This window comes from Erinaceus europaeus, chromosome 19, assembly GCF_950295315.1.
Source record: "Erinaceus europaeus chromosome 19, mEriEur2.1, whole genome shotgun sequence".
NCBI lineage: Eukaryota > Metazoa > Chordata > Mammalia > Eulipotyphla > Erinaceidae > Erinaceus > Erinaceus europaeus.
In genome coordinates, this window is record NC_080180.1 from 60079719 (window position 1) to 60106464 (window position 26746).

The window sequence follows — 26746 nt, forward strand, 5'->3', positions numbered from 1 at the left end:
CACTACCCAGTTCTCCTGTTTATCTATTTATTTTTATCAGAGCACTGCTTAGTTCTGGCTTATGGTGGTGCTGAGGGTTGAACCTGGGGACTTTGGTGCCTCAGGCATGAAAGGCTTTTTGCATGACCATTATATCTCCCCACCTCAAGATGTATGTGATTTGTTTGTTTTTTAATTTTTATTATCTTTACTTATTGGATAGACACAGCCAGAAATCAAGAGGAAGGGGGAGGCAGAGAGGGAGAGAGACACCTGCAGCCCTGCTTCACTTTTTGCAAAGATTTCCCCCTGCAGGTGAGGACCAGAGTCTTGAACCCGGGTCTTTGTAGACTGTAATGTGAGTGCTTAATCAGGTGTGCCCATGCCTGGCCCCCAATTTGTTTTTTCTTTACCAGAGCACTGCTCGACTCCGGGTTTTTGTGGTGCAGGGGATTGAACCTGGGACCTTGGAGCCTTAAGCAAGAGTCTGTTTGCATAACCATTATGCTATCTCTCCCGCCTTCACCACCCAGTTCTCAATTCTGCGCCCTCCCCCAGCACCCCTGTGATAACCACCACAGTTCTCCCAAGTCATAGTGATGGTTTCGGTTTGACTACTTCTTTCTTTCTTTCTTTCTTTCTTTCTTTCTTTCTTTCTTTCTCTCTCTCTCTCTCTCCTTTTTTTTTGACAGTTGATGTGTTTCAGTTCTCTGGATTCCACGTCTATTCCAGTCGCTGGCTTTCACTTCCTTCCTTCCTGCCTTCCTTCATGAGGCATAAAGAGATGTCTCATGATCACAGTGTGTAGTGTTTCAGTTCTGCCCTGACTAGGCATGTGCACAGAGCAGTGCTAGCCTGGGTTTTCTGAAGAATTTTGTTGTTCCAGCTGTGGGGGCTGGTCTTGCCTTCCCGCAGCTGCTCTGTGAGGGAAGCCTCTCCAGAAAGTCAGCGTCCGACCTTGCCTTTCTTCTGAAGGCCGACACAGCTGTGGCCTGAGGGGCCTTCTGATGGAAGGAGAAATGCTTAGCTTTTATTTTTCTCCATTTTTTTAAGTTAGTGATTTAATAATGATTGACAAGACTGGGGGATAAGAGGGGTGCAATCACGTACAGTTCCCACCACCAGAGTTCCATATCCCATTCCCTCTATTGGAAGCGTCCCTGTTTTTTATCTCTCTGGAAGCATGAACCAATGATCTTTATGAGGTGCAGAAGGTGGGAGGTAACTGCTTCTCCACTGGACATGGACACTGACAGGTCTATCCATACTAACAGCCTGTTTCTTTTTCTTTCTTTTTTTTTTTTATAGTGTCTTTCCATTTTTATTTGTGCATTTACAAGGGTGTGAATTATCAGCAGCCCAGGGCTTCCAGTTTTTTTGTTTGTTTGTTTGTTTTGATGAAGTATAGGGACCTTGAATAGACTAACAGCCTGTTTCTATCTTTCCCTAGACTCTTAAGACAGCAAGGAACCTTCCTCATTCTCTGTAAAACCTGTATTTCTCCCAGTCCTGGAACCTCTGGGGCTTTGTTCGTTTTCCTTCATGCTTGTCTTGATCCAGACCATTTGATCCTGCACCTGCTGATCTCAGCCAAAGCAGTGCAGCCAGTGCCACCTCCACATGTCTCACTTCAGACTGTGTCCTGAGACGCCAGGCCTGGGATGCCAGCCCTCCAGTGGAAATGCTGAGCTCTTAGGCACTGCCTCATCTCTACTTAGCGTCTTGAGATTACAGAGCTTTAAAATTTTTGCTTTAAAAAAATTGTTTTGGGGGGTCGGGTAGTAGCACAGTGGGTTAAGCGCATGTGACGCAGAGCGCAAAGACTGGAGTGATGATCCCGGCTCGAGCCCCCTGGCTCCCCACCTGCAGGGGAGTCGCTTCACAGGCGGTGAAGCAGGTCTGCAGGTGTCTTTCTCTCCCCCTCTCTGTCTTCCCCTCCTCTCTCCATTTCTCTCTGTTCTATCCAACAACAACAGCAATGGCAACAACACTGGCAACAATAAGAGCAACAAGGACAACAAAATGGGAAAAATGGCCTCCCAGAGCAGTGGATTTGTAGTGCAGGCACTGAGCCCCAGTGATAACCCTGGAGGTAAAAAAAAGAAAAGAAAAATAAAAAATATATATTTGGGGGACCAGGCGGTGGTGCACAGAGTTAAACGCACGTAGTATGAAGCATAAGGACCTGCACGAGGATACTGGCTTGAGCCCCCACTCCCTGCCTCTAGGGGAGAAGCTTCACAAGTGGTCAAACAGGTCTGCAGGTGCCTATCTTTCTCTCCCCGGCTCTGTCCCCCCCTCTCAATTTCTCTCTGTTCTATCCAATAAAATGGAAAAAATTGCCTCCAGGAGCAGTGGTTTCATAGTGCAGGCACCTAGCCCCAGAGATAACCGTGGAGGCAAAATATATATATATATATATATATATATATATATATATATATATATATATATATGAGGAAGAGGGAGAGAGAGGCAGAACATCACTTGGCCACATGTGATGTCAAGGATTGAACTCGCAGCCTTGAGCTATGACTTCTCTCTGTCTCTGTGATGTCAATGATTGAACTCGTGGCCTTGAGTTATGACTTCTCTCTGTTTCTGTCTCTGTCACAACTCTAGCTCAACTTAAATAAATCTTTAAAATTTAAGTTGAGGTCTCTTGAATATGCTCACACATCCTCTGTCAGCTGTGTCGCCACCAGCAGGTGAGGGGAAGCTCTCTCACCCTGTCTCTCCCCTTTACCTTTCAGTTGGTCTCTGTCTCCATCCAGTGAATAAATATTTTTTTTAAAAGCGTTCTAACATGCCGATGAGCTCCAAAGCTGCTCTTTCCCTCGATACCCCAAGTGGGCATCACTCTTCCTGTCTGAACAGCGTCTCCCACCCCCACCCCCCTGCACGGGCACCTGGATTTTCAGCAGGCTTAAAGGTGGATGAGGCTGGCCGTTTTGTTTTTCCTTCTCTGCTTTATATCTGAGATTCTAGAACAGAGAGGCTCTAGACACTGTAGAAAGGCTCTGGGTGGCAGGGAGGGACAAGGCCCAGGACTCTTGCCTTCTCGCTCTGGTGTGATGCCAGGCCGTCCCCTGTGGCTGGCTTGAGCCTGAGAAGTGGCCTGAAGGGCTCGGGGCAGCCGCTGTCCTGTGTTGTCCCACCGGGAGCCAGAGGCCAGGAACGTAGGCTCTGTCCGGCTCTGCCCTTCTCAACACGGATGTCCGAGCCACTGCAGCCACGGCCTGGTCCTCGAGGTCCGTCCCGCAGTCTGATCCTCCTGGAGTCTCACTCCATGTTCTCTTGAATCACTGGGGACACAGAGGAGAGAGAAAAGGTACTTTGGATGCTGGTTTATGGAGTAGTGAGGGTTCAGGGCTGTGTCCTCTAGCTCTCGGTGCTCAGCTCAAAACCCTGTAACCGCCACAGGCCCAGGAGTCTGACAGTTTGGTCACTTTTTTTTTTTTTTGCAAGTGTGTTTGCTTTAGTCAGAAATTTTTCACATATGAGGAAGACATCTAGCCATCGTGGAAGGGGATTTAATTTTCAAGAAATTAAGAGATGACTTGGAAATCTTTGATTTTTAGTTTTCTGTCAGATTTTCCCTTCTTTCTCCTTCTCTGCTTTCCTTGCCTCCTTTTCCTCCTCCTCTTTCTACTCCTTCACCTCCTTCTCCCCCTCCTTTTTCTCTTTTTTCCTTCTCATTCTCCTCTTCCTTCTCCTCCTCCGCCTCCTCCTCCTCCTTTTTCTTCAAAGTCACTATCAGTTTACTGAGGGAATACTGTTTTGCAGGACTGTTGACGTCACAGGGGTGTGGTTCCACATGTCCCCAAGATGGGTGTCCGCACAGCATCCCCCCACCCCCACCACAGGGTACCAGTCCCCAAGTACCACCTCCCCTTCTCCCTTCTGAGCACCTAGATCTGCACGATAGCCAAAGTGAGTCAGGATATTTATAAGAAATTTAAACTCTAGAAAAAATACCCCTGTGCTGTTGGAAAAGTCATGACGTACTCTTCTCTGTTTCCTATGCAGAAGTGTGTCTGTGAGTTTGTGGAAATACATAGACATCTATGATCCGTGGGTACTTGCTTCTTTTCCTGCTCCAACATTTGTAAGATCCCAGAAAAGGGAGGAAGGGGAAGGGGTTTAATTCTAGTATCAGTGTTTTATTTTTCCTCTTCTTTCTTCTTTCTTTTATTTATTTGTTTGTTTGTTTGTTTGTTTGTTTTGTCTGCCAGGACTTCTTCATGCTTGCATGATTCCACCATCACACTTTTTCCAGTCATAGCTAGAAATAGAGTTGGAAGAGGAGCACCACAGATCCTGTCGTAGGATGCTCCCATGTGGGGCCGGGGAAGGGGCTTGAATTCCCATGCTGGGGAGCTCCCCCTCCACCTTGCTGTGGTATCTTAGCCCCCCTGTCCTGAGAGCAGTCACACCAGCCAAATGCACTTGGAAGCCAAGGCTGTGTAAGGTGGAGGCTGCCAAGTAAGGAGACCATGGCTACTTGTCACCAGCTGGGGAGGGAGCTGGAGGGTGCCCTCGCCCCACCCTGTGCCAGCAGCCAGGGGGAGAGCCCACTGCCGGTCCCAGCGTCCTTCCATCTTTAAGGACAACCTTGAAGTGAGGGAGGTCAGCTTTTGCACTTACAGAAGGTGGTCTGGTGTCCTGAGGAGTCCCACCCCCACCCTCACCCCTACCCCCAGGCTCTAAGTGCAGGTTGACTCACTGAGGGGGTGACTCGCTGAGGCCCTAGTCCTGAGCACGAGAGACACCATGAGAGACAGATGACTGTCTGTCTGTCTCCTGACAGTCTGCCCGTCTCCTGATGCAGCCTCCCAGGAGTGTGGGTGCACCTGCTCCCGTGTGGCCTCTCTGAGCCTCTGTGACCTTGAGTGTGTCTTCTGGAGGGTAAAAGGCCTGTAAAGGCAGAGCCCGGTCTCCTTGAATGGCGTGTGTGCTGATGAAGCGAAGGCCGCTTCTGAATTCTAGGGGCCAGGAGTTAGCCTGCCCGGTAGGGCATTAGCCTTAACATATACATCAGGCCCTGGCTCCACATGGGAGGACCATGAATGGACCCAGGGAGCTTCAAGGATGGTGGAGGGTGGAGCAATGTTTTTCCTCCTCGCTCCCACTTCCCTCTTCCCTTCTCTCCCTCAATTAAAAAAAAAAAAAAAGGAAAAGTTGGACCCTGGAGGCTGCTGAGTGGTGTTACACACGCATGAGTCCCTGTAATCACACCCCCCCCCCAGACACCCCATTCCACGGCCGGACGCCTCCTGAATCCTGACATGTCATTTTCGCGTTGGTCCAGGTGGGTCCCGAAAAGAGATCACGGAGCACTGGGAATGGCTGGAGCAGAACCTGCTGCAGACACTGTCCATCTTTGAGAACGAGAACGACACCACCACCTTCGTGAGGGGGAAGATCCAGGTAGTCAGCGTGCGTCCGCTTCTGTTTGTAGGGCCCTTCTCCCTGGGGACGCCCGGCTTTCTTGCTCCCCGTCAGCGCTCGGGGGGGGTCTAATAGGGACGTTCTCTGTAGGACCTCTCCTGTGGTCCAGAGGCCCCAGAGGTCGTGGTCAGGGAGCCTTTCTTCACACCCAGGTTTGGGGACATTAGAGCAGGTGACAGACAATGAATGTGCTTCTCGTGAAAATCCCACCAAATGCTGAACATTCAAGTAAGCGGATTATGACTTTATATTCAGAAAATGCAGATGGAATCTCCAGGGCCTTTGAGGAGAAGAGGACTGAGATCTGACAGGACCCATCACAGAGGCCAAATGGTGCCTGAGGTGTGAAACACACACATAGCAAAACCACCCTCCCCTGCCCCAGGATGGGGAGAGAGAAAGAGAGAGACGTGGAAGTCGGGCGGTGGCGCAGTGGGTTAAGCACAAGTGGCGCAAAGCGCAAGGACCCGCCTAAGGATCCCGGTTCGAGCCCCCAGATCCCCACCTGCAAGGGAGTCACTTCACAGGCGGTGAAGCAGGTCCGCAGGTGTCTGTCTTTCTCTCCTCCTCTCTGTCTTCCCCTTCTCTCTCCATTTCTCTCTGTCCTATCCAACAACGATGACAATAACTACAACAATAAAACAAGGGCAACAAAAGGGAATAAATAAAAAAGAAGGCTTTGCCTTTAAAAAAAAAAGAGAGAGAGAGCCGTGCAGACCTGTTTTTTTTTTTTTTCTTGCCTCCAAGGCACTGGGGCTCAGTGCCTGCACTAGGAATCCATTGCTCCTGGCAGCTATCTTTGTTGTTGTTATTGTTGTTATTTAGGACAAAGAGAAATTAAGAGGGGAGGGGAAGACAGAGATGGGGAGAGAAAGACACCTGCAGACCTGTTTCACTGCTTGTGAAGCGACCCCCCACCTTCCCCCACAGACCTACTTCACTGCTCATGAAGCTTCCTCCTTGCAAGTGGGAGACAAGGACTCAAACCCTGGTCCTTATACAGGGGCGCCACCACCTGGCCACTCCTCTCTTCTCTCACTGGGGCTCTTAGCCTTTTGCTGACTTTAAAAATTATTTATTTATTCCCTTTTGTTGCCCTTGTTGTTTTATTGTTGTAGTTATTCTTGTTGTTGTCGTTGTTGGATAGGACAGAGAGAAATGGAGAGAGGAGGGGAAGACAGACGGGGAAAGAAAGACAGACACCTGCAGACCTGCTTCACCACCTGTGAAGCGACTCCCCTCAGGTGGGGAGCCGGGGGCTCAAACCGGGATCCTTACACCCGTCTTTGCACTTTGTGCCACGTGTGCTTAACCTGCTGTGCTACCGCCCGACTCCCTTTTGCTGACTTTTGTCGGTACAGTTTGCTTGATGGCATTAGACGGTCAGGCCCCGGAGTGTTTCAGACGGAGGCCTCTCTGCTCTGCGTCCTCTGAATGCCCTCACATTCTGAAAGGCCCCAGCAGTATGGCAAGGAGTGGGGCTTTAGGTGGTGTGGTCTGATCTGGAGGCCTCCCCACTCCGTCCCTTGGATTCTTCCCTGTGCCTCCCTCCCTGTGAGCTCTCTCCACTCTGTGGCTTTCAGGGCACCTCTGCAGGGCCCAGGAGAAGAGAGAATGTTAACCCCCTTGGGGCTAACTAAGTGGACAGATGGCTGGGGCTCTGGCTCTCGTCAGCGGCTCTTGTCCGGGTTTGCCTGTCTATCCACGTACTGATCTCTCCTTCCTTCCTTTCTTATTTATTTTGGATTCCCTTCCAATTAAACCAGTCACCACCTGTGAAGTGTCACATAGACTGTAATTTTTTTTCCCTGACTGGGACACTTAGTCATCCCCTGAGCTGGCTTCACCTGTCCCCCGTGCAGAGGTAGGACCAGGATCTGCTGCTGCTGCCTCCCCTTCCCCATCTGCAGCTCCTTGGGGAGCCCTGGAGCCCCTGCCTAAGCCTGAGAGTAGCCCAGGTCCCAGATGCACAGCCTGGCCCCTTCACTGTTGCTGTCACTCTCTCTGTGGAGCTGCACTGGAGGTCACGGCGGAAGCAAGCTGACCTTGGCCACTCTGCAGAGTTCAGGGCCGCACCTCCAGGAGCAGAGTTGGGGCTTCAATTCTCAGGGTCGCTCACTCTTTGGTTCCCTGGATGCTGAGACGCCTGCCACTCCAGGGCATACAGCAGACTGAGACCTGAGACTCCTGCTGACTTAGGAAGGCAGCACAAAGTCGCTGACCGTATATCCTGCCAGGCCTTGAGAGCGAGCTCAGCCACCTCCCCAGCCTGACTTTCCCTCTGTGGTTTTTGATTTCCTTTCTCATTTTTTTAAATTTGTGATTAGTACTGGGTTAAGTAAGATTACAGTGTATGGTTCCACACCACACTCAGCACCAAAGTTGCGTCCCCACACGGCCACTTCCCAGCAACCAGAGGTATTGCAAAGTCTTACAGACAATTTGCTTCCTTCTGGTTTTTGCTTCTTTTGGTTTCTGTTTGGCAAGTTCACGTGTGTGAGTTCTCTGGGTGCCACATACGACTGGAACCATCCAGTAGCTGTCCTTCAGCTCTCTACTTATTTTGTTAAACATATCACCTCTCGTTCCATCCATTTTGTCGCAAAGGATACACTGTCATCTATTTTCATTGCAGAGTAATATTCCATGGGGGGTTATCAACCCCAAACACCTGTATCCAGTCATCTGTCTGGGCATTTTGGCTGTGCCCACTCTTTCGTGACTGTGAATAATGCAGCTGTGTCATTCTGTGTTTTTAAAAGGGAGGAGGACAACCAAGCATTGCTCACCATCCATGGTGGTCCTTGGCGCTTCCCTTGGCGCTTCCTATGTGTCAGGGACTGAACCCAGCACCCTCCCCCCAGCAAGGCATGTGCTCTGCCCACTGAGCTCCCTCTGTATTGAATAACTTTCAATGCTAGATGCTCACATTAAAAAGTGTTCAAGAGGGAGTCGGGCGGTAGTGCAGCAGGTTAAGCACACGTGGCTCAAAACGTAAGGATCCCGGTTTGAGCCCCCGGCTCCCCACCTGCAGGGGAGTCGCTTCACAGGCGGTGAAGCAGGTCTGCAGGTGTCTGTCTTTCTCTCCCCCTGTCTTCCCCTCCTCTCTCCATTTCTTTCTGTCCTATCCAACAACAACGACATCAGCAACAACAATAATAACTACGACAACAATAAAAAAGAAAGGGCAACAAAAGGGAAAATAAATAAATAAAAGTGTTCAAGACACCATCTTCATCTTTAGAACTCACGTGGAGGAAAGGGAGGGACATAGCAATGCAGTGTGTTCAGCCAGCTTCTGCATGGAGAGGACGCAGAAGTGAGAACCCAGGTCCTTGAGCATGGTGACATGGTCCTCAAACGTGTGTGCTCTGCTGGGTGCAGATGACTTTGCTGATGTTGGAAGGAGACAAAGACTGACCAGCTACCTGTCCGTCTTTCACAATAAGCCAACAACGTGAGCACAGCTCTACACCTCACATCTCAAAACCACGGGCTTCATTTTAAGTGAACTTCACAAAACGGTTGACATTGGCAGAACGTCTACATTGCTGTTGGGAAATCCTTTAGCTTACAGATGCAGCTTGGCAGTAGGGTTAGGATTAGGGCCATCGGGTGCTTTTTTTTTTTTTTTAATGGAATTTTTTTGTGGGGCAGAAGCTAGCTCAGCCAGTAAAGCACATACCTCATCCTGCATGAGGACCTGGGCTTGAACCTCCCCCCCCCCCCCCCCCCCGGCAAGCACAGGAGCACCATGCATGGGGGCAGCTTCAAGAATGGTAGGGCATGAGCAGGGTAGACAGCATAATGGTTATGCAAAGAGACTCTCATGCCTGAGGCTCCCAAGTCCCAGGTTCAGTCCCCATACCACCATAAGCCAGAGCTGAGCAGTGCTCTGGTAGGGGGGAAGAATGTAGACCACTGGGGGTCGGGCAATAGCGCAGTGGGTTGAATGCACGTGGCGCAAAGTGCAAGGACCGGCATAAGGATCCCGGTTCGAGCCCCTGGCTCCCCACCTGCAGGGGGGTCGCTTCACAGACGGTGAAGTAGGTCTGCAGGTGTCTACCTTTCTCTCCCCCCTCTGTCTTCCCCTCCTTTCTCCATTTCTCTCTGTCCTATTCAACAAAGAAAGGCATCAACAAGGATAATAATAACCAAAATAAGGCTACAAAAACAAGGGCAACAAAGGGGGGGGGGGAACGGCCTCCAGGAGCAGTGGATTCATGGTGCAGGTACCGACCCAGCAATAACCCTGGAGGCAAAAAAAAAAAAAAGTGGACCATTGCTTTGGTGTCTTTCCTCTCTCTGTCTCCCTCTTTCTCACTCTGTCTGGGGGTGGGAGGAAGCAACTGCCAGGAACCGTGCAGGTGTGTGGGTGTGAAACCCCAGGAAGGCCCTGGCAGAAATCAGTGAGAACCCTCTTTTTCTTTCACTCCTCCCTCCCTTCCTCCCTCCCTCCCTTCCTTCCTTCCTTCCTTCCTTCCTTCCTTCCTTTTTTACTTTCGCCTCCAGGGTTTGTTGGGGGCTCCGAGCCATTTCTTTTTTTTTTCATTTTATCCAATAGAACAAAGAGCAGTTGAGAGGGAAAGGAAGGAGAGGTACAGAGAGACACCTGCAGACCTTCTTCGCTGCTTGCAAAGCGTTCCTCCTCCCCCTGTCTGGCAGTTAGAGAACTGGAGGCTGAAACCCAGAGTCCTTGCGCTTCGTACTATGTGCGCTTAACCCAGTGTGCCACCACCCAGCCTCCCGGGAGAACCCTTTCTAATGTATGTGTGGCATCCAGCCGTCCCCCGGCTCAGCCGTGCCTCTGTCCTGCCCCCTGCTCAGGGCATCATTGCCGAGTACAACAAGATCAACGATGCCAAGGACGATGATGACACGGAGAAGTTCAAGGAAGCTATCATCAAGTTCCACCGGCTGTTCGGGATGCCGGAGGAGGAGAAGCTGGTCAACTACTACTCCTGCAGCTACTGGAAGGGCCGGGTGCCCCGCCAGGGCTGGGTCTACCTCAGCATCAACCACCTGTGCTTCTCCTCCTTCCTCATGGGGAGGGAAGGTACGTGCCGGGCCACGGGGTCACTCGGGGAAGGCTGTGGCGTCCGTCCCCTGACTCAGGACGGCAGGGGGCTCGGTGGCAGAGCGCAGGCCTTCAGGCGTGAGCCTTCAGCTGCATCCTGGCACCCCACGTGCCAGTGGCTCCCCGCTGCTCTCTCACACTCTCATTGGTAAATACAGAGAGACAAGTTCTTTACAGATGTTTACTTAATAGCAAAAGATAGATCTGTCATCGTGGGCTGGGGAGACAGCAAAAGGCTTCCGTGCCTGAGGCTCTGAGGTCCCAGCTTCAGTCCCCAGCACCACCATCAATCAGCCAGAGCTGAGCAGGGCTTTCTCTATATCTTTTTCTCTATATCTTACTCTTTCTCTATATCTTACTCAGGCAGTAGCACAGCGGGTTAAGTGCAGGTGGCACAAAAGCGCAAGGACCCGCGTAAGGATCCGGGTTCGAGCCCCTGGCTCCCCACCTGCAGGGGAGTCCCTTCACAGGCGGTGAAGTAAGTCTGCAGGTGTCTCTCCTTTATCTCCTTCTCTCTGTCTTCCCCTCCTCTCTCCATTTCTCTCTGTCCTATCCAACAACAGTGACATCAATAATAACTACAACAATAAAACAACAAGGGCAATAAAAGGGAATAAATAAATAAATAAATATAAAAAATTTTTAAAAAGAAAATAGGGAGTTAACCCACTGCGCTACTGCCCGACACCCTATTTTTTTTCTTAAAGAGAGAAGCCAGAGCCCCTCTGCAGAAGATGCAGTGGCAAGGATTGAGCCAGGAGCCTTAAGCATGCAGGGTCTGCCCTCTGCCAGCTGAGCTATTTCATACCCAGCCACCTATGCACAGAACTCTCCCTTTCTGTGTGCTTTTTAGCTAGTTAACTAGCTGACTTTTTATGATTTTTAAAAATACTCTTATTTATTTATTGCATAGAGAAAGAGATTGGGAAAGGAAGATAGAGAAAAAGACACCTGCAGTCCTGCTTCACCACTTGTGAAGTTTTCCCCCTGTAGGTGGGGACCAATGGCTTGAACTTGGGTCCTTGTGTGCTGTAATATGTGTGCTTAACCAGATCTGCCACTGCTTGGCCCCTTTAACTAGCCAGCTTATTTTGTGAGGGGCCAGAGCACCGGGCTAGCTCAGTCATGGGAGCTGTCGGGGCTGACATCCTGCCTTGGGCTTGCAGGAAGCAAGGTCTCTCACCTTTGTTCCACTCCTGTCCCTTGAGATGACCACAGTGGAGCGGAACAGCCACTGGGGGGGAGGCTCTGAGGGGCCTGGCTGACCCTGCCCAACCCCTGTGCCCAGCCAAGCTAGTCATCCGCTGGGTGGACATCACACAGCTGGAGAAGAACGCCACGCTGCTGCTGCCCGATGTCATCCAGGTGAGCACGCGCTCCGGGGAGCACTTCTTCTCCGTCTTCCTCAACATCAACGAGACCTTCAAGCTGATGGAGCAGCTGGCCAACATCGCCATGAGACAGCTCCTGGATAACGAGGGCTTCGAGCAGGACCGCTCGCTGCCCAAGCTCAAGAGGAAGTCGCCCAAGAAGGTGTCAGCTCTCAAACGGTAGGTGGGCCAGGCCTGGAGGCACCCTCAGCTCCAGCACTGACAGGCTCTGGCTGATGCTGGGTGGCCTTTGGCCCCTTCTGGATAGCTGCAGGGGCATCGTGCACTTCCCTGGGTGTAGACGCAGCAGTGGGGAGGACTCGGGCTCTCAGGGTTCAGGGGAGTCAGCAGGCAGGAACAGCTCCTGCACCGTGGGGGTGGCCCGGCCTCCCAGTGGGAAGGTTCTCTAGAGTCTGTGAGAGGGGCCAGGGAAAGAGGAGAGGTGACAGGAAGGGCCCTCCTCCTCCTGGCAGTGCCGAGTGCATCAGGAGCAGAGCAGGCAGGGCTGGGGACTGCCTGCCTCCCCCCCCCCCCCCGTCAGGCTAGCTTCACGGGCGGGAGACAGAGACGACCAGGGACTCATGGCTGAATGGTACACAGTTCAGTCTTTATTCATGTGGAACGCAGCGCAACCTGAGCTATCTCTAATCACAATCCTGTCCTTGTATATCCTGAGGCGGAAGAGTCAGGTCCGAAGAGGATGTACATAGGATAGGGGGTGGGGAGAAGGAAAAAGCATGCTAACAGTGAGGATTAAACCAGTGCCCTGGAGGCAGGGGGGTGCTTAGTTAACAGTGGTTATGTAAATAGAATACAGTGTTAAGCAGGGGGGATTAAACCAATGAAACGGAAGGGGTCTTAGAAGCAGACCAACACCCCTCCAGTGGAGACTGAAGTGACAGAGCCTCTAGCAGGTGTGGGGTGAGCAACAGCAAGGGGGCAGGGTGGGTGCTGAGAAGAGGTCCCTGCAGTTAACAAAATGACCAAGGGGCCCAGGAGATGGCAGCAGGAGCCCACGACTTGCCTCCAGGAGATCCCAGGTTTGGTCCCCGGCACCACCAGCTGCTTGGTGCACAGTGCTCTGGTCAGAGCTCAGGAGGCCTTGGCGGGAGAACTGTGAGCCACAAGCCAATCCCACCGAGGCAGAGAGCAGGAGTCAGGCCCGTGGGCTGCTTTTCCCGTGGTCAGGGGGAGGCTGTTCTAGTAGGATTGGAAGGCCCAGGCACAGCCGAGAGAGAGGTCTGCAGAGGGGAGGGTTGGGGTGAGGACGGTGCTGGGAAGGAGGGACAGAGACCAGCCCTGAGAGGAGACCAGTGTGTGTATGGGGGGGCGGGGGTGAGTGGAGGGAGGGATGACTGTGCATTTGGGAAAAGTGAAGGGAAGCAGACGACGTGGGAGAAAGGGGGGGTCGTGCTTGCTCCCCGGGACTGCCATCCTGACTGCGCTGTGAGGTGTGTGACCGTGTGCTGGAAAGAGGACGGGATGGGGGTGGGCAGGGTGCCCCCAGATCTCCCGCTGAGGCGGAGAGCTGCAGGTGCCCTGGAGCCTCTGGGTTGGCAGATTTAGAGGCTTGTTTGCCCCTCTAAGTGGTTAAAACCTGGAAGCCCAAGGCCAGGTGGTGGCAGGCCTGGTTTAGTGCACACATTACCATGTGCAAGGACCCAGGGACCCAGGTTTGAGTCCCAGATCCCCACCTGCAGGAAGGACATTTCACAGGCGATGAGTAGGTCTGCAAGTGTCTTTTTCTCTCTCTCTCTCTCTGCCTCCCCTCGCCCCTCAAGTTCTTTCTGTCCTGTCAACTATGATAGGGAGGGAGGAACAGGCTGCCAGAGTGCTGGATTTGTAGTGCCGGCAGGGAGCCCCAGTGATAATCCTGGTGGCAGAAATAAATAAGAGGAAGCCCCCAAATGACTGTCCGTAAACGTGAGTGCACTCAACTCTTATTTTTCCACCAGGGTTACCCCTGGGGCTCGGTGTCTGCGCTATGATCCACTGCTCCTGGCAGCCATCTTCGCCATTTTATTTTTTCTTTCTTTCTTTCTTTCTTTCTTTCTTTCTTTCTTTCTTTCTTTCTTTCTTTCTATTTTTGTTAGGTAGGACAGAGAGAAAAATTGAGAGACATGGGGCAATAGAGAGGGGTAGAGAAAGACACCTGCAGACCCGCTTCACCACTTGTGAAGCATCCCCCTGCAGGTGGGGAGCTGGGGCTTACACAGGTGCGCCCCGCCCGCCCCCACCCCACGCTGCACACTCTTCAGAAATGGCAGCATCTGCAGGCGAATGAGCTGCTTACCCAGTCCTCTATGTCCTGTGAATCTCTCACGTTCACGGACTAAGGAACTAAACAGAGGCCAACAGCGGGCCCTGCCTTGCCTTCACCTCCCTGGAAAGCCAAGAAGGATGGGGATGGGGCCAGCTGGGGAGCAGGCTGCCTTGACCGTGTCATCTAGAAGCTGCTGGAACTTTCCATTTGCCTCGCAGGGACCTGGACGCCAGGGCAAAGAGTGAGCGCTACCGGGCCCTCTTCCGGCTGCCCAAGGATGAGAAGCTGGACGGACACACAGACTGCACACTCTGGACGCCGTTTAACAAGCGGCACATTCTGGGCCAGATGTTTGTGTCCACCAACTACATCTGCTTCACAAGCAAGGAGGAGAACCTCTGCGGCCTCATCATCCCACTCCGAGAGGTACGGAGGGGTCAGGGCACAACTGACCCAGCAGGTTCACACCCCTGCTATGCCCATGCCTGGATGCGTATCTACCCCTCTCTCTCTCTCTCTGTTTCTCTCTCTCTCTTTCTCCCTCCTGCTCTCTCTCTCTCCCTCTCAGAAAGACTTTCTTTTTTTTTAATTTTGTATTAAGTGTGTTACAAAGCTGCAAGATTTCAATGTATAGCTCCACATCACACGCCCACCAGAGTTCTGTGTCGTCCCCCCCCCCCCCCACCTCCCAGAGGTAACCACTAGGGTCCTCACAAGTCTTAGAGATAGTTTACTTGCTTTTATTTTGTTTGGGTTGTTGTTGTTGTTGTTGACTTTGACAAGTTCATGCAAATCATCTCTAGATTGCACATGAGTGAAACCATCTGTTTATTTACTTCACTAAGCATCCTCACCTCCAGTTCCATCCGTTTTGTCCCAAAGGACGCACTGTCATCTTTTTTGATTGCAGAGTAGGATTCCGTGGAATATGTAGCCCGTACTTCTTTAGCTAGTCATCTGATGATGGGCATTGAGGCTGCTTCTACAAATTTTCTTTTCTGATATTTATTTATATAAGTATATTATTATTTAATTTGATAGGCAGAGACACCCGTAGCACTGCTTCACCGTTCAAAGCGTTCCCCCTGCAGGTGGTTTGAACTCGGGTCCTCGAGCATGGTAAATTTTGCACTTGCCTGGCTACGTCACTGCTCACCCAGCAGCCCCAGAATGCACGTCTGCAACTACCACCGGCCTGTGGTCCCACAGAGTGTTCTGCATGGGCTAGGATCCCCAGCTGGGGGTCTGGGAGAATGTTCCAGAAGGTGTCATGTCTCTGTGGTGTCGTCATCCTTCCCCAGGGACTGGAATGGGGGGGGGGGGGGGTCTGCTGTCCTGCCAGTCCCATCCTGGGCTAGGATGTAGCCAGCTTGCTCCCTCCAAACCCCGGGGCCGGCTGCATCCCAGAACTCTAAGCTGTCCTTCCCTTGGCATCTGTAGCTAAGTCCTGGACACCAGGGACCCAAAGGATCAGCAAAGACATGTTGTCAGAAAAATGAGTTTTCCTAGAACGCTTAAACATGCTTTTGTGTAGAGTGTGCTGGCAAAGAAAACGGAGCAACACACTAGCTGATTATTGTGGCAGGGCTAATTTACAGAAGGATAGTTTTTTTTTTTTTTTTGATAGTCCTTTGAAAACTAAGCTTGACTTAATTTCATGTCTTCAGTATCATCATAGGGGTCCCCGGCCACCCCTCTTGCTTTTTTTTCGTTTTTAGTTATAAATGGAAAAGAGTTTTGTTTTGTTGTACATGAGTTCAGGAATTACAGGAGATTCTTTATAGCTTAACTATTGGGCTAAGTCATGTATTTTATAACATCATATAAACGTTTACACACGTACATTAAAAAGCCTGAGAGGAGAGGCTGGGCCGGGCCATTTTCCCCTTGAGGCCATGTGCCAGCTGTGCCCGTTTTTCACGTGGGCCCGAGCAGCCCTGTAGGCAGTGCCCACAATGTTCATGGTTGGCGTTGAGGGGAAATTAGAGTCCAGCTTTGGAGAAACTGAGTTTCACAGGTGCAGGGGAGCAGACAGAGTTAACCCCATCTAGACTGGAGGTGATTTAGTAAGGAGAGAAAAAGCCACTCGTCTGGCTCCCTGGAATGCAGGCTTACCCGTCCACCTGTCCGCTCCTCTGAGTCCTTGTAGAAAGCACCGAACCAGGCAGTCGTGTGGTAGCACAGCAGGTTAAGCGCACGTGACGCGAAGCGCAGGGACCGGCATAAGGATCCCGGTTCAAGTCCCGGCTCCCCACCTGCATGGGAGTCGCTTCACAGGCGGTGAAGCAGCTCTGCAGGTGTCTGTCTTTCTCTCCCCCTCTCTGTCTTCCCCTCCTCTCTCCATTTCTCTCTGTCCTATCTAAGAACGACGACATCAATAACAACAGCAATAACTACAACAATAAAAAAAAAAAAAGAAATAGAGATTTTTTAAAAAAAGAAAGTACCGAACCTTAGTTTTCGGTTCACAACTAAGACAGACGTCTTCTTCCCTCCTGCTTTTCTCCTGATGTGATGGGCTGAGGTCAGCACACATACACGCACGCACACGCTTGCACACACATGCATGCACGCTCTCCACCACTGCGGGCAGGGCTGCTGTAGAGCTGTTCGCATCACATCTGTTCATACTGTGGCTACTACGGCGCTAAGACCCCTGGTGCTGTGACCCCAGGAGCCCTTGGTGCCTTGAGAGGATTCCTCCCTCCCTGGGGCCTCTCAGCCTGGCACTCTTGGGGGCAGCCTTGAGCAGCAGCCCTGGTCTCTCCCTCCTAGATAGCAGGGGGCCGGTGGCTCCTCCATCTGTGGCAGCTATGAGCCTTTAGCTGCCACCAAGTGTCTCCGGGATGCATCCCCACCAGTTCAGCACCAGTGACTTAGACCATCTGAAGGTTCCAGCTTCTGGCACCAGTTCTTGAGCTGTTGAATCTCCCCGGGACAGAATCCAGGAACCCTCGAAATACGGGCTTTCCCGACAGTGGCCACTGACAGCCCGTGCCCTGCTCTGTGTCCCTTTTCAGGTGACAATCGTGGAGAAGGCAGACAGCTCCAGCGTGCTCCCCAGCCCCCTGTCCATCAGCACCAGGAACAGAATGACCTTCCTGTTCGCCAACCTGAAGGACAGAGACTTCCTCGTGCAGAGGATCTCGGACTTCCTCCAGCAGACCACCTCCAGGATCTACTCGGATCGCGAGTTTGCAGGGAGTTACAACAGCTCGGACGACGAGGTGAGGGGTGGCGGGGGGCTGGGGGCGGGGGGCTGGGCCACTCTGTCCTTCTGTCCTATCCGCCTTCTTGTCCCTTCCATCTGATGTTCAGGCTTTGTGGCTGTGCTCACACTGGCTGCCCACCCTGATGCTGAGAGCAGTGACTCATGTCAGCCTCGTGGAGTTTGTATTTGGGGCCGCTATCAACCATCTGGTCTCCCCTCCTTTTCTTTTTTTTATTATTTATTTTCCCTTTTGTTGCCCTTGTTTTTTTGTTGTAGTTATTATTATTGTTGATGTCGTTGTTGTTGGATAGGACAGAGAGAAGTGGAGAAAGAAGGGGAAGACAGAGAGGGGGAGAGAAAGACAGACACCTGCAGACCTGCTTCACCACCTGTGAGGCGCCTCCCCTGCAGGTGGGGAGCTGGGGGCTCAAACCGGGATCCTTGAGCTGGTCCTTGCTCTTTGCGCCACGTGCACTTAACCTGCTGTGCTACCGCCCGACCCCCTGGTCTCCCCTTCTTATTTTGCAACTGAGGAAAGTGTTTGTGTGTCCTGGCTGCATAGCGACTCTGGTCCTTACGGTGACCAGAGTAAAGGTCACTGAAGTCTCAAACTAGAGACACCTTTTATTGAGCTTATTATGGTGAACTATCTATTCTGTCCCTGCTGCACTAGGCCCAGAGCCCCACACCCCTGGAAACTGGGCCCTGGGTCACATGTGCCTAGTGCAGGCAGCAGGTTCAGCACTGGAAGTCAAAACACGTGGTGTCAGTAGTGGACTCCAGCAGTCACAGCCCTGCCCCTCCATCTGCTCCAAGCTAGGAGGGACATTTCTCCAAGGAAGAAAGGAGTAGAGGCTATTTTTTCCCTTTTATTGCCTTGTTGTTTTATCATTGTTGTGGTTATTATTGTTGTTATTGATGTCGTCATTGTTGGATAGGACAGAGAGAAATGGAGAGAGGAGGGGAAGACGGAGAGAGAAAGACAAGACACCGGCAGACCTGCTTCACAGTTTGGCAAGCAACTCCCCTGTAGGTGGGGAGCTAGGGGCTCGAACCGGGATCCTTACGCTGGTCCAACCCCCAAGAGATTTATTTATTTATCTATTTATCTATTTATTCATTTTCCCTCCGGGGTTATTGCCAGGACTCGGTGCTCCTGGAGGCCATTTTTTCTCTTTTGTTACCCTGGTTGTTTAACCATTGTTGTGGTTATTATTACCGTTGTTATTGATGTCGTCGTTGTTGGATAGGACAGAGAGAAATGGAGAGAGGAGGGGAAGACAGAGAGGGGGAGAGAAAGACACCTGCAGACCTGCTTCACCGCCTGTGAAGCAACTCCCCTGCAGGTGGGGAGCTGGGGGCTCGAACAGGGATCCTTAGGCTGGTCCTTGTGCTTTGTGCCACATGTGCTTAACCCGCTGCGCTATCGCCCGACCCCCGAGATTTATTTTTTTACGCACACAAGAGAGACCAGAGCTCTGTTCATCCCTGGCATGTGGTGGCACTCAGGGTTGAACCTGGGGCCTCAGGAGCCTCAGGTATGCGAGTCCTGTGTTTGCATGCTGAGCCAGCTCCCCCACCCTCGTGTGTGTTGTGGGGATGCCCAAAGCTGGAGAGGAGGCAGAGGGTGCACTGGCTGGTGTGTGCTCGGTGCACTGTGCAGGCTTGCTAGTCGGAGAGCCCAAGGGGCCAGCCGAGCTCTGTGGCCTTCCGGTGACCCCAGCCTGTGGGACCCCACCTGTCATGCATCTGCTCTCCCGCTGGCCACTTGTGCTGGTGACAGTCTAGAGCCCAACCCTGCCGTCTCCTCTCTTGGCTGCAGGTGTCGCCCCGGCCCGGCAGCCTCCTGCCCTCCAGCCCCCAGAGGAGCACGGGCTCCGACGACGGGGAGCGTCCCTTCAACATCAATGGCAACAGCGTCCCCACAGCCACCCAGACACTGATGACCATGTACCGACGCCGGTCCCCTGAGGAGTTTAACCCCAAGCTGGTAGGTGCCTGTCACGGTGACAAGCAGCAGTCGGCAGAAGGGGTCAGGCGGTGGCGTACCCCATTAACACACAAGTCACAGTGCACAAGGACCTGGGTTCCAGCCCCCGCTCCCCACCTGCATGGGGGATGCTTCATGAGTGGTGAAGCAGGGCTGCCAGTGTCTCTCTCCCTCTCCCTCTTTATCTCCTCCTCCTCTCTGTCAGTCTCTCTCTGACTCTATCCAATAAAACAGAAGGACAAAAAAGGAAAAAAATGGCCACTGAGAGCAGTGGATTTGTAGTACTGGCACTGAGCCCCAGCGATAGATAACCCTGGTGACAAAATAGAAATAAATAAAAGAATGAGCAGTGGGGTAACCAGGCACCTTCCCGGGGGAGTGCAGGCTGGGTCTGGACACTTTGGGTGAGGAGAGTCACGGGGGGGTCTGGCAGCATCCCCTCCAGCAGATAAACACACGCTCCTTAGCCCATGTGCAGCGACACAGCTCACCCCACGGGGGGTGTAGACACAGACCGAGAGAGGCCTGTGCTCTGACCTGTCCCCGGTAAGGGGGCTCTGACTTGGGGTCGCGGAGCTGAGCTCTCTGCTTCCCCCAGTGCTGTCCTGAGTGTGCTCGCCCCACATGTAGGGGACGCCCTGTCCTGCCGTGTCACCACGCAGGGACACTGTGGGCCATGTGGGTGTACATACCTGGTCTGATTAAGTAAGCATGTATGGAGAATAAAGCAGAGCACATGCAATATGCATGATAAACACTAAGGTAGGGGGCCGGGTGGTAGCGCAGTGGTTAAGCGCACATAGTGTGAAGCACAAGGACTGGCGTAAGGATCCTGGTTCAAGCTCCCAGCTCCCCACCTGCAGGGGGGTCACTTTGCAAGCAGTGAAGCAGGTCTGCGGGTGTCTGTCTTTCTCTTCCTCTCTGTCTTCCTCTCCTCTCTCCATTTCTCTCTGTCCTATCCAACAGCAGCAGCAACAACAATAATAATTAATAGCAACAATAATGGAAAAAAAGATGGCCTCCAGGAGTGATGGATTCATACTGCAGGCACCGAGCCCCAGTAATAATCCTGGAGGCTAAATAAAATAAGATAAACACTAAGGTGACATAATACAGAATGCAGTATGGCATAGTCCAACATAACAGCATGTGTAATGCGCCACGATATGCTGTGAAGAAACACAGCGAGAGACTGCAGCATCACGTGATACAGTGGAGTGCAGTGTGAGTCTGCAGAAAGCAAGACGGCACAGAAGGAAGTTGAGGGGGCAGCTCAGCGGGGCACCTGGTTAAGCACACAGAGCAGAGGCACAAGGACCCGCGCAAGGATCTGGGTTCAAGCCCCCGGCTCCCCACTTTCAAGGGGGGGATGCTTTAGAAGTGGTGAAGTAGGGCTGCGGGTGTTCCCGTCTGTCTCTCTCCCTCTTTGTCTCCCCCTCCTCTCAATTTCTCTATCCAATAATAAATAAAGATTAAAAAATAATTAATAATAGAAATAAATAAAAATGGGGGGAAATGGCCACCAGGAGCAGTGGTGTAATGACAGCACCAAGCCCCTGCAATAACCCTGGAAGGGGGGAAAAAAGAGAGAAGAAAAGAAAAACAAGTTGAATGTGACCTAACACAAGATAAGTAATATAATAGCAGCCTAAAGACTGCTCACCTGGCCAAGCGTGGGCCTTGCCATGCGCAAGGCCATGGGCAGGGGAGACAGCATAATGCGCACGCAGAAAGACTTTCACACCTGAGGCACCAAAGGTCCCAAGTTCAGTCCCCTATATCACCACCAGCTAGTCCTGAGCAAAGAAACAAAACACAAAAATTGTGCACAAGGTCCTGAGTTTGAAGCCAGGGGAAGCTCTGTAGGTGTTTTGGGTGTAGCTGTGCTCTCTCCCCCTCTCTTTCTCTCTGTCTGTCTGTCTGTCTGTCTGTCTAGCTATCTGAAATAAAAGTCGGACCCAGATCAGTGGCAGGCGTGAGGCTCAAGTGCCCTCAGAAACCAGCAGCAGGGCCCAACGTCCTGTGAGGTGAGGGGCACAGCTGTCACGCGGTTTAAGTGATCGTCCGTCTCTTCCAGGCCAAGGAGTTCTTGAAGGAGCAGGCCTGGAAGCTGCACTTCGCGGAGTACGGGCAGGGCGTGTGCATGTACCGCACAGAGAAGACGCGGGAGCTGGTGCTGCAGGGCATCCCTGAGAGCATGCGCGGAGAGCTGTGGCTGCTGCTCTCAGGTGCGGCCGCTTCCGGCCTGTGCACCCACCCCCCAGCCCAGAGGCCCCAGTCCCTCCCCCATAGCAAGCCCCTGGGGACCCTCACAGCCCCCCATGTCTTCACTAGTGAGGCTGTGCAGGGGCCCAGAGGGAGAAGAACCTCCTCTTTCGTGACTCAGAGACATGCCCCAAGCAGGGAGCAGGGGTGCGCTGGAATCTCTGTTTATGGTTTTCTGAAAGATTGATTTCTCTGTTAGCACCAGAGAGAGGGAGATGAGCAGGGGGAGGGGGAGGAGGAGGAAGAGGAGGGAGAACCAGAGCATTACTCTGTCACACGCATTGCTGAGAATCGAACCTGAGACCCCATACTCCGGAGTCCGAGGCTTTATCCGTTGCTCCCCGTCCCGTCCCGGGCAGCTGCATTTAGCTGTTTGACGGAACTCCCCGCTGCATTCCATGGCGGTGGCACCAGTTAACATTCTGGCCAGCGGTGCCCGTCCCCCCAGCCTTGGTGCCCGGCTGGCTCTTCTGACTCATCTGTCGCCCGTCCCCAGGTGCCGTCAACGAGAAGGCCACACACCCCGGCTACTACGAGGACCTGGTGGAACGCTCCATGGGCAGGTACAACCTGGCCACCGAGGAGATCGAGCGGGACCTGCACCGCTCCCTCCCGGAGCACCCTGCCTTCCAGAACGAGATGGGAATCGCCGCCCTGCGCAGGGTGCTCACTGCCTATGCTTTCAGGAACCCCAACATTGGGTACTGCCAGGTAATGTGGCAGAGGGGTAGGGAGGCTCCTGGGGAGCTCTTGATGGTGTTAGTGGCCATTTAGTGAGTCGTTGGCTATTGTAAACAGCGCAGCGATGAACATAGGTGGTGTATGCGTTCCATCAACTTAGTATTTGAGTGTCCACTGGATAAATGTCTAAGAGTGGTATTACTCTTAGATCATAAGGTAATTCTGGTTTTATTTAAGCATTTTCCATACAGTCTTCCAAAGGGCCTGAACCAGTTTGCATTCCCACCAGCAGTGAAGCATAGTTCCCTTCTTTTTTCTTTGTTTTTTTTAACCAGAGCACTCATCAGCTCTGGTTTACAGTGGTGCAGGGGACTGTACCTGCAACTTCGGAGACTCAGGCATGAGAGACTCTTTGCATAACCATTATGTTATCTATTCTCTTTCGCCACAACCTCTCCAGCACCCGTCATTTCCTGGTTTGTTGATGGAAGCCATTCTCAGGTGTGAGACGGCTCCTCGGTCTAGTTTAAGTTTCATTTCTGATGATGAGTGAAGTGGAACATTTCTTCATGTGTCTGTGGGCCATGTGTGTCTCTTCTTTAGACAACTGTCTGTTTAGTTCTTTGGCACACTTTTTTTTTTTTTTTTTTTTGCTTCCAGGGTTATTGCTGGGGCTTGGCGCCTGCACTATGAATCCACTGCTCCTGGAGGCCATTTTCCTCATTTTGTTGTCCTTGTTGTTGGCCTTGTTTTGGTTGTTATTGTTGTTATAGCTGTTGTTATTGTTGGACAGAACAGAGAGAAATGGAGAGAGGAGTAGAAGACAGAGAGGGGGAGAGAAAGGTAAACACCTGCAGACCTGCTTCACTGCCAGTGAAGTGACCCCCCTGCAGGTTGGGAGCCGGGGGCTCGAACCGGGATCCTTACGCAGGTCCTTGCACTTCACACTATGTGCGCTTAACCCGCTGCGCTACCGCCCAGCCCCCTGGCCCACTTTTTTTATTGGGCTATGCTCGCTTCTTTTGTAGATCTCAGAATACCTTTTCATTCAAGTAAGTTTTTGATATTATTTATTTTATGTAAAAACAAGTTAAGCGGGAAGGGCAGAGGGGAGAGATGCCTGCAGCAGGACTTCACCGCCCATGAAAGTGTCCCTTCTGCAGGTGGGGCCCAGAGGGTTGAACTAGGGTCCCTGCACACTGTGACTGTGTGTGCTCAGCCAGCTTTGCCACCACACGGCCCTTCAGAGCCCCTTCTGTGTCCTGGGCCTTCAACCTGGGCCACAGGTGTGGCAAGGAGACGTCCTCTCTGGTGAGCTATTTCTCTGGCCCATCTTGTTTACTGTTCAAACACAGATTTGCTTGTTGGCAGCCAGGGAAATAACTGGTAGGGCGTGGGACTTGATGCCTCTGGTCAATTGGGAGTGGTGTCTGACTTCTCTTTGCCTCATGTGAAGTATGTGAAAAGCCTTTAAACATTTAGTAACTCATGAATGATGGTGAGAGCCAGAGCACTGCCCTGTCACACCCAGCACTCCATGCCCTCCAGTCACCACAGTGCTGGCCCTCCTGGCCCCAGCATGTGCCCCCTCTAGCCTGCCACCACTGTCCCCTCCTTGTTCCCAGGACAGAGCCTGCTTCTTGCAAATTGCACTTTAAAAAAAAAAAAAACACTTTCTGGGGGCAGGGCAGTGGCACACCGGGTTAAGTGCACATAGAACGAGGCTCAAGGACCCGAGCAAAGATCCCGGTTCAAGCCCCCGGCTCCCCACCAACAGGGGAGTCGCTTCACAGGTGGTAAAGCAGGTCTGCAGGTGTCTATCTTTCTTTCCCCCTCTCTGCCTTCCCCTCCTCTCTCCATTTCTCTATATCCTATCCAAAAAAATTGAAAAACTGGCCACAGGAGCCGTGGATTTGTAGTGCCAGCACTGAGCCCGTGATAACCCTGGAAGGAAAAACTAAAGTAAAACAAAAACCAAACTCACCTTGATGGAATAGCTCAGGAACATAATCATGAACTCAAATCTACAGATTCATTCTGGTGGTGGTGGTGGTGGTTGTCATTGTTGTTGTTGCTTTGGTTTCTCAAGGATTATCTCTGTGCCAACACTACAAACCCACTGCTTCTGGTGGCCACTTTTTTTTCCTTTTATTTATTTTTAAAAAATCATTATTCAGTAGGACAGAGAGAAATTGAGAGAGGAAGGGGAGATAGAGGGAGAGAAAGATTGACACCTGCAGACCTGCTTCAGGATTTGTGAAGCAATTGCCCCTGTGGGCAGAAGCTCAAAAGCTGGTCCTTGAGTTTGCTAATTTGTGCGCTTAACCGGGTGCACCACGCCTGGCCCCCTACAGGTTCATTCTTATGTGTAATCTTGGCAAATGCTTTGCGTGAGGAAAAAACTGAGTAGACTTCACAATAAAGAGCCTGTTAGACCGAAATTCCTTTCTGACAAGCAAACAGTCCCTGGTTTCTGGAAAATCAAAGCTCTGAGGATCCTTGGCTTCCAACATAAATGAGTTCCTACTTATCCTTTGATCTTCCTCTTTTTAATTAAGAAAAACTATTAAAATCTGAGCCTCTGGAGTCGGGACGGTAGCGCAGCAGGTTAAGCGCACATGGTGCAAAGCGCAAGGACTGGCATAAGGATCCCGGTTCAAGCCCCCAGCTCCCCTCCTGCAGGGGAGTCGCTTCACAAGTGGTGAAGCAGGTCTGCAGGTGTCTGTCTTTCTCTTCCCCTCTCTGTCTTCCCCTCCTCTCTCCATTTCTCTGTCCTGTTCAACAACAACGACATCAACTACAACAACAATAATGACAACAACAATAAAAAACAAGGGCAACAAAAGGGAAAATAAATAACTATTTAAAAATACATGTATTGGGAGTTGGGTGGTGGCACAGCGGGTTGAGTGCACGTGGTGCAAAGCACAGGAACCAGCGTAAGGATGCCGGTTCTAGTCCCAGGCTCCCCACCTGCAGGGGAGTCGCTTCACAAGCGGTGAAGCAGGTTTGCAAGTGTCTGTCTTTCTTTTCCCCTCTCTGTCTTCCCCTCCTCTCTCCATTTCTCTCTGTCCTATTTAACAATGACATCAACTACAACAAGAATAATAACTACAAAAACAGTAAAAAAAAAAAAAAAAAAAAAAAAGGGCAACAAAAGGGAAAATAAATAAATATACATGTATTTAAAAAAAATCTGAGCCTTGAGACTTGTGGCCTTGAGCTACCTGATAATAGCTTTCTGTAAGGCAGGCTACTTTACAATTTCAGACACCTGTTATCACTCCATCCTTCTGGGGTGGGGATATTGGGCAAGGTTTTCCTGTGAAACGTCTCATTGTTCTCTCTGGAGAGCCTGGAGCCAGAAGCCCTGATTTGAGAAAACATTATGCAAAGTTAAAAAGGAAATGTTTATCTTGTAGAGTTAAAGATTAAAAATGCCAAGAAGCTGGCAGGTTGACAGCTTGGCCACACAGCCCTTTGGGCCGAGGGTACATACCTGACCCAGTGCAAGGCCCTGGCACCACTTGGGAGCAGGACAGCATCCGGGGCACGTCATGCACAGTGGAGCAGTGTGTGGCATCTCACCCACTGTCTGTATCTCTCCATCTGGAACAGAATGAAAGGGTGGGCTGGTCATGGAGTCACACATTCCTGAGGTTGTGGCATCTGTCTCTCTCTCTCTCTCTCTCTCTCCCCCCCCCCCCCCCTCTCTCTCTCTGGGTAAGATTTTCAGATGACAGTTTAATGGATTAGATGTCAATTCTGGGTGAATTGTGGAGTTCCTCAAGTCCTCCTATCATTCCAGACTCTGAGACTAACATTCTTTTTATTTATTTATTTATTTATTTATTTATATCCTTTTGATGCCCTTGTTGTTTTTATTGTTATAGTTGTTGTTGATGTCGTTGGATAGGACAGAGAGAAATGGAGAGAGGAGGGGAAGACAGAGAGGGGGAGAGAAAGACAGACACCTGCAGAGCTGCTTTACCGCCTGTGAAGCGACTCCCCCTGCAGGTGGGGAGCCGGCAGCTCAAACCGGGATCCTTACCAGTCCTTGTGCTTTGTGCCACGTGCGCTTAACCCGCTGCACTACCGCCCGACTCCCTGGGACTAACATTCTTACACATTCTTATTATTACTGTTTTAGACTTAGTTGCTTCTGTTGTTGTTACCAAGACTTTACTCCAAGCTAACTTTTTCAGGCAGAAAGACAGAAACAGAGACTTACAGACACCGCAGGACCACAGCTTTATGAGAGAGAGCTCAGAGCACTCCCAGCCCTGGCATTTTGTAGTTCTGGGGATTAAACCTAGAACCTCAGACATGCAAGGCCTGTGCTCTGTTGATAAGCTGGCTCCGTAGTGCTACTTGTACTTGTCACTAAATAAATGAAACTCTGCAGAATATGTGTGTGTCGTGTACCAAGACTTTGAGTATTTATCATTTAGACTTTTGC

At 51.5% G+C, this 26746-nt stretch overlaps 1 protein-coding gene across 3 annotated transcripts in view; it reads left to right on the top strand.

Moving 5' to 3' along the window:
* The window catches only part of TBC1D9 (TBC1 domain family member 9), a 77104-nt gene that overhangs the window by 34750 nt on the left and 15608 nt on the right, over positions 1 to 26746 (top strand). For 2 of the 3 annotated variants that reach the window (XM_007536314.3, XM_060179044.1), the window contains exons 3-10: positions 5291 to 5409; positions 10258 to 10486; positions 11796 to 12057; positions 14359 to 14566; positions 17161 to 17367; positions 19174 to 19341; positions 21419 to 21569; positions 22103 to 22317. In XM_007536314.3, the coding sequence (XP_007536376.1) occupies positions 5291 to 5409; positions 10258 to 10486; positions 11796 to 12057; positions 14359 to 14566; positions 17161 to 17367; positions 19174 to 19341; positions 21419 to 21569; positions 22103 to 22317 (1559 nt within the window). The remainder of the gene's footprint in view (positions 1 to 5290; positions 5410 to 10257; positions 10487 to 11795; positions 12058 to 14358; positions 14567 to 17160; positions 17368 to 19173; positions 19342 to 21418; positions 21570 to 22102; positions 22318 to 26746) is intronic. The other variant, XM_060179045.1, reaches the window with a different exon arrangement.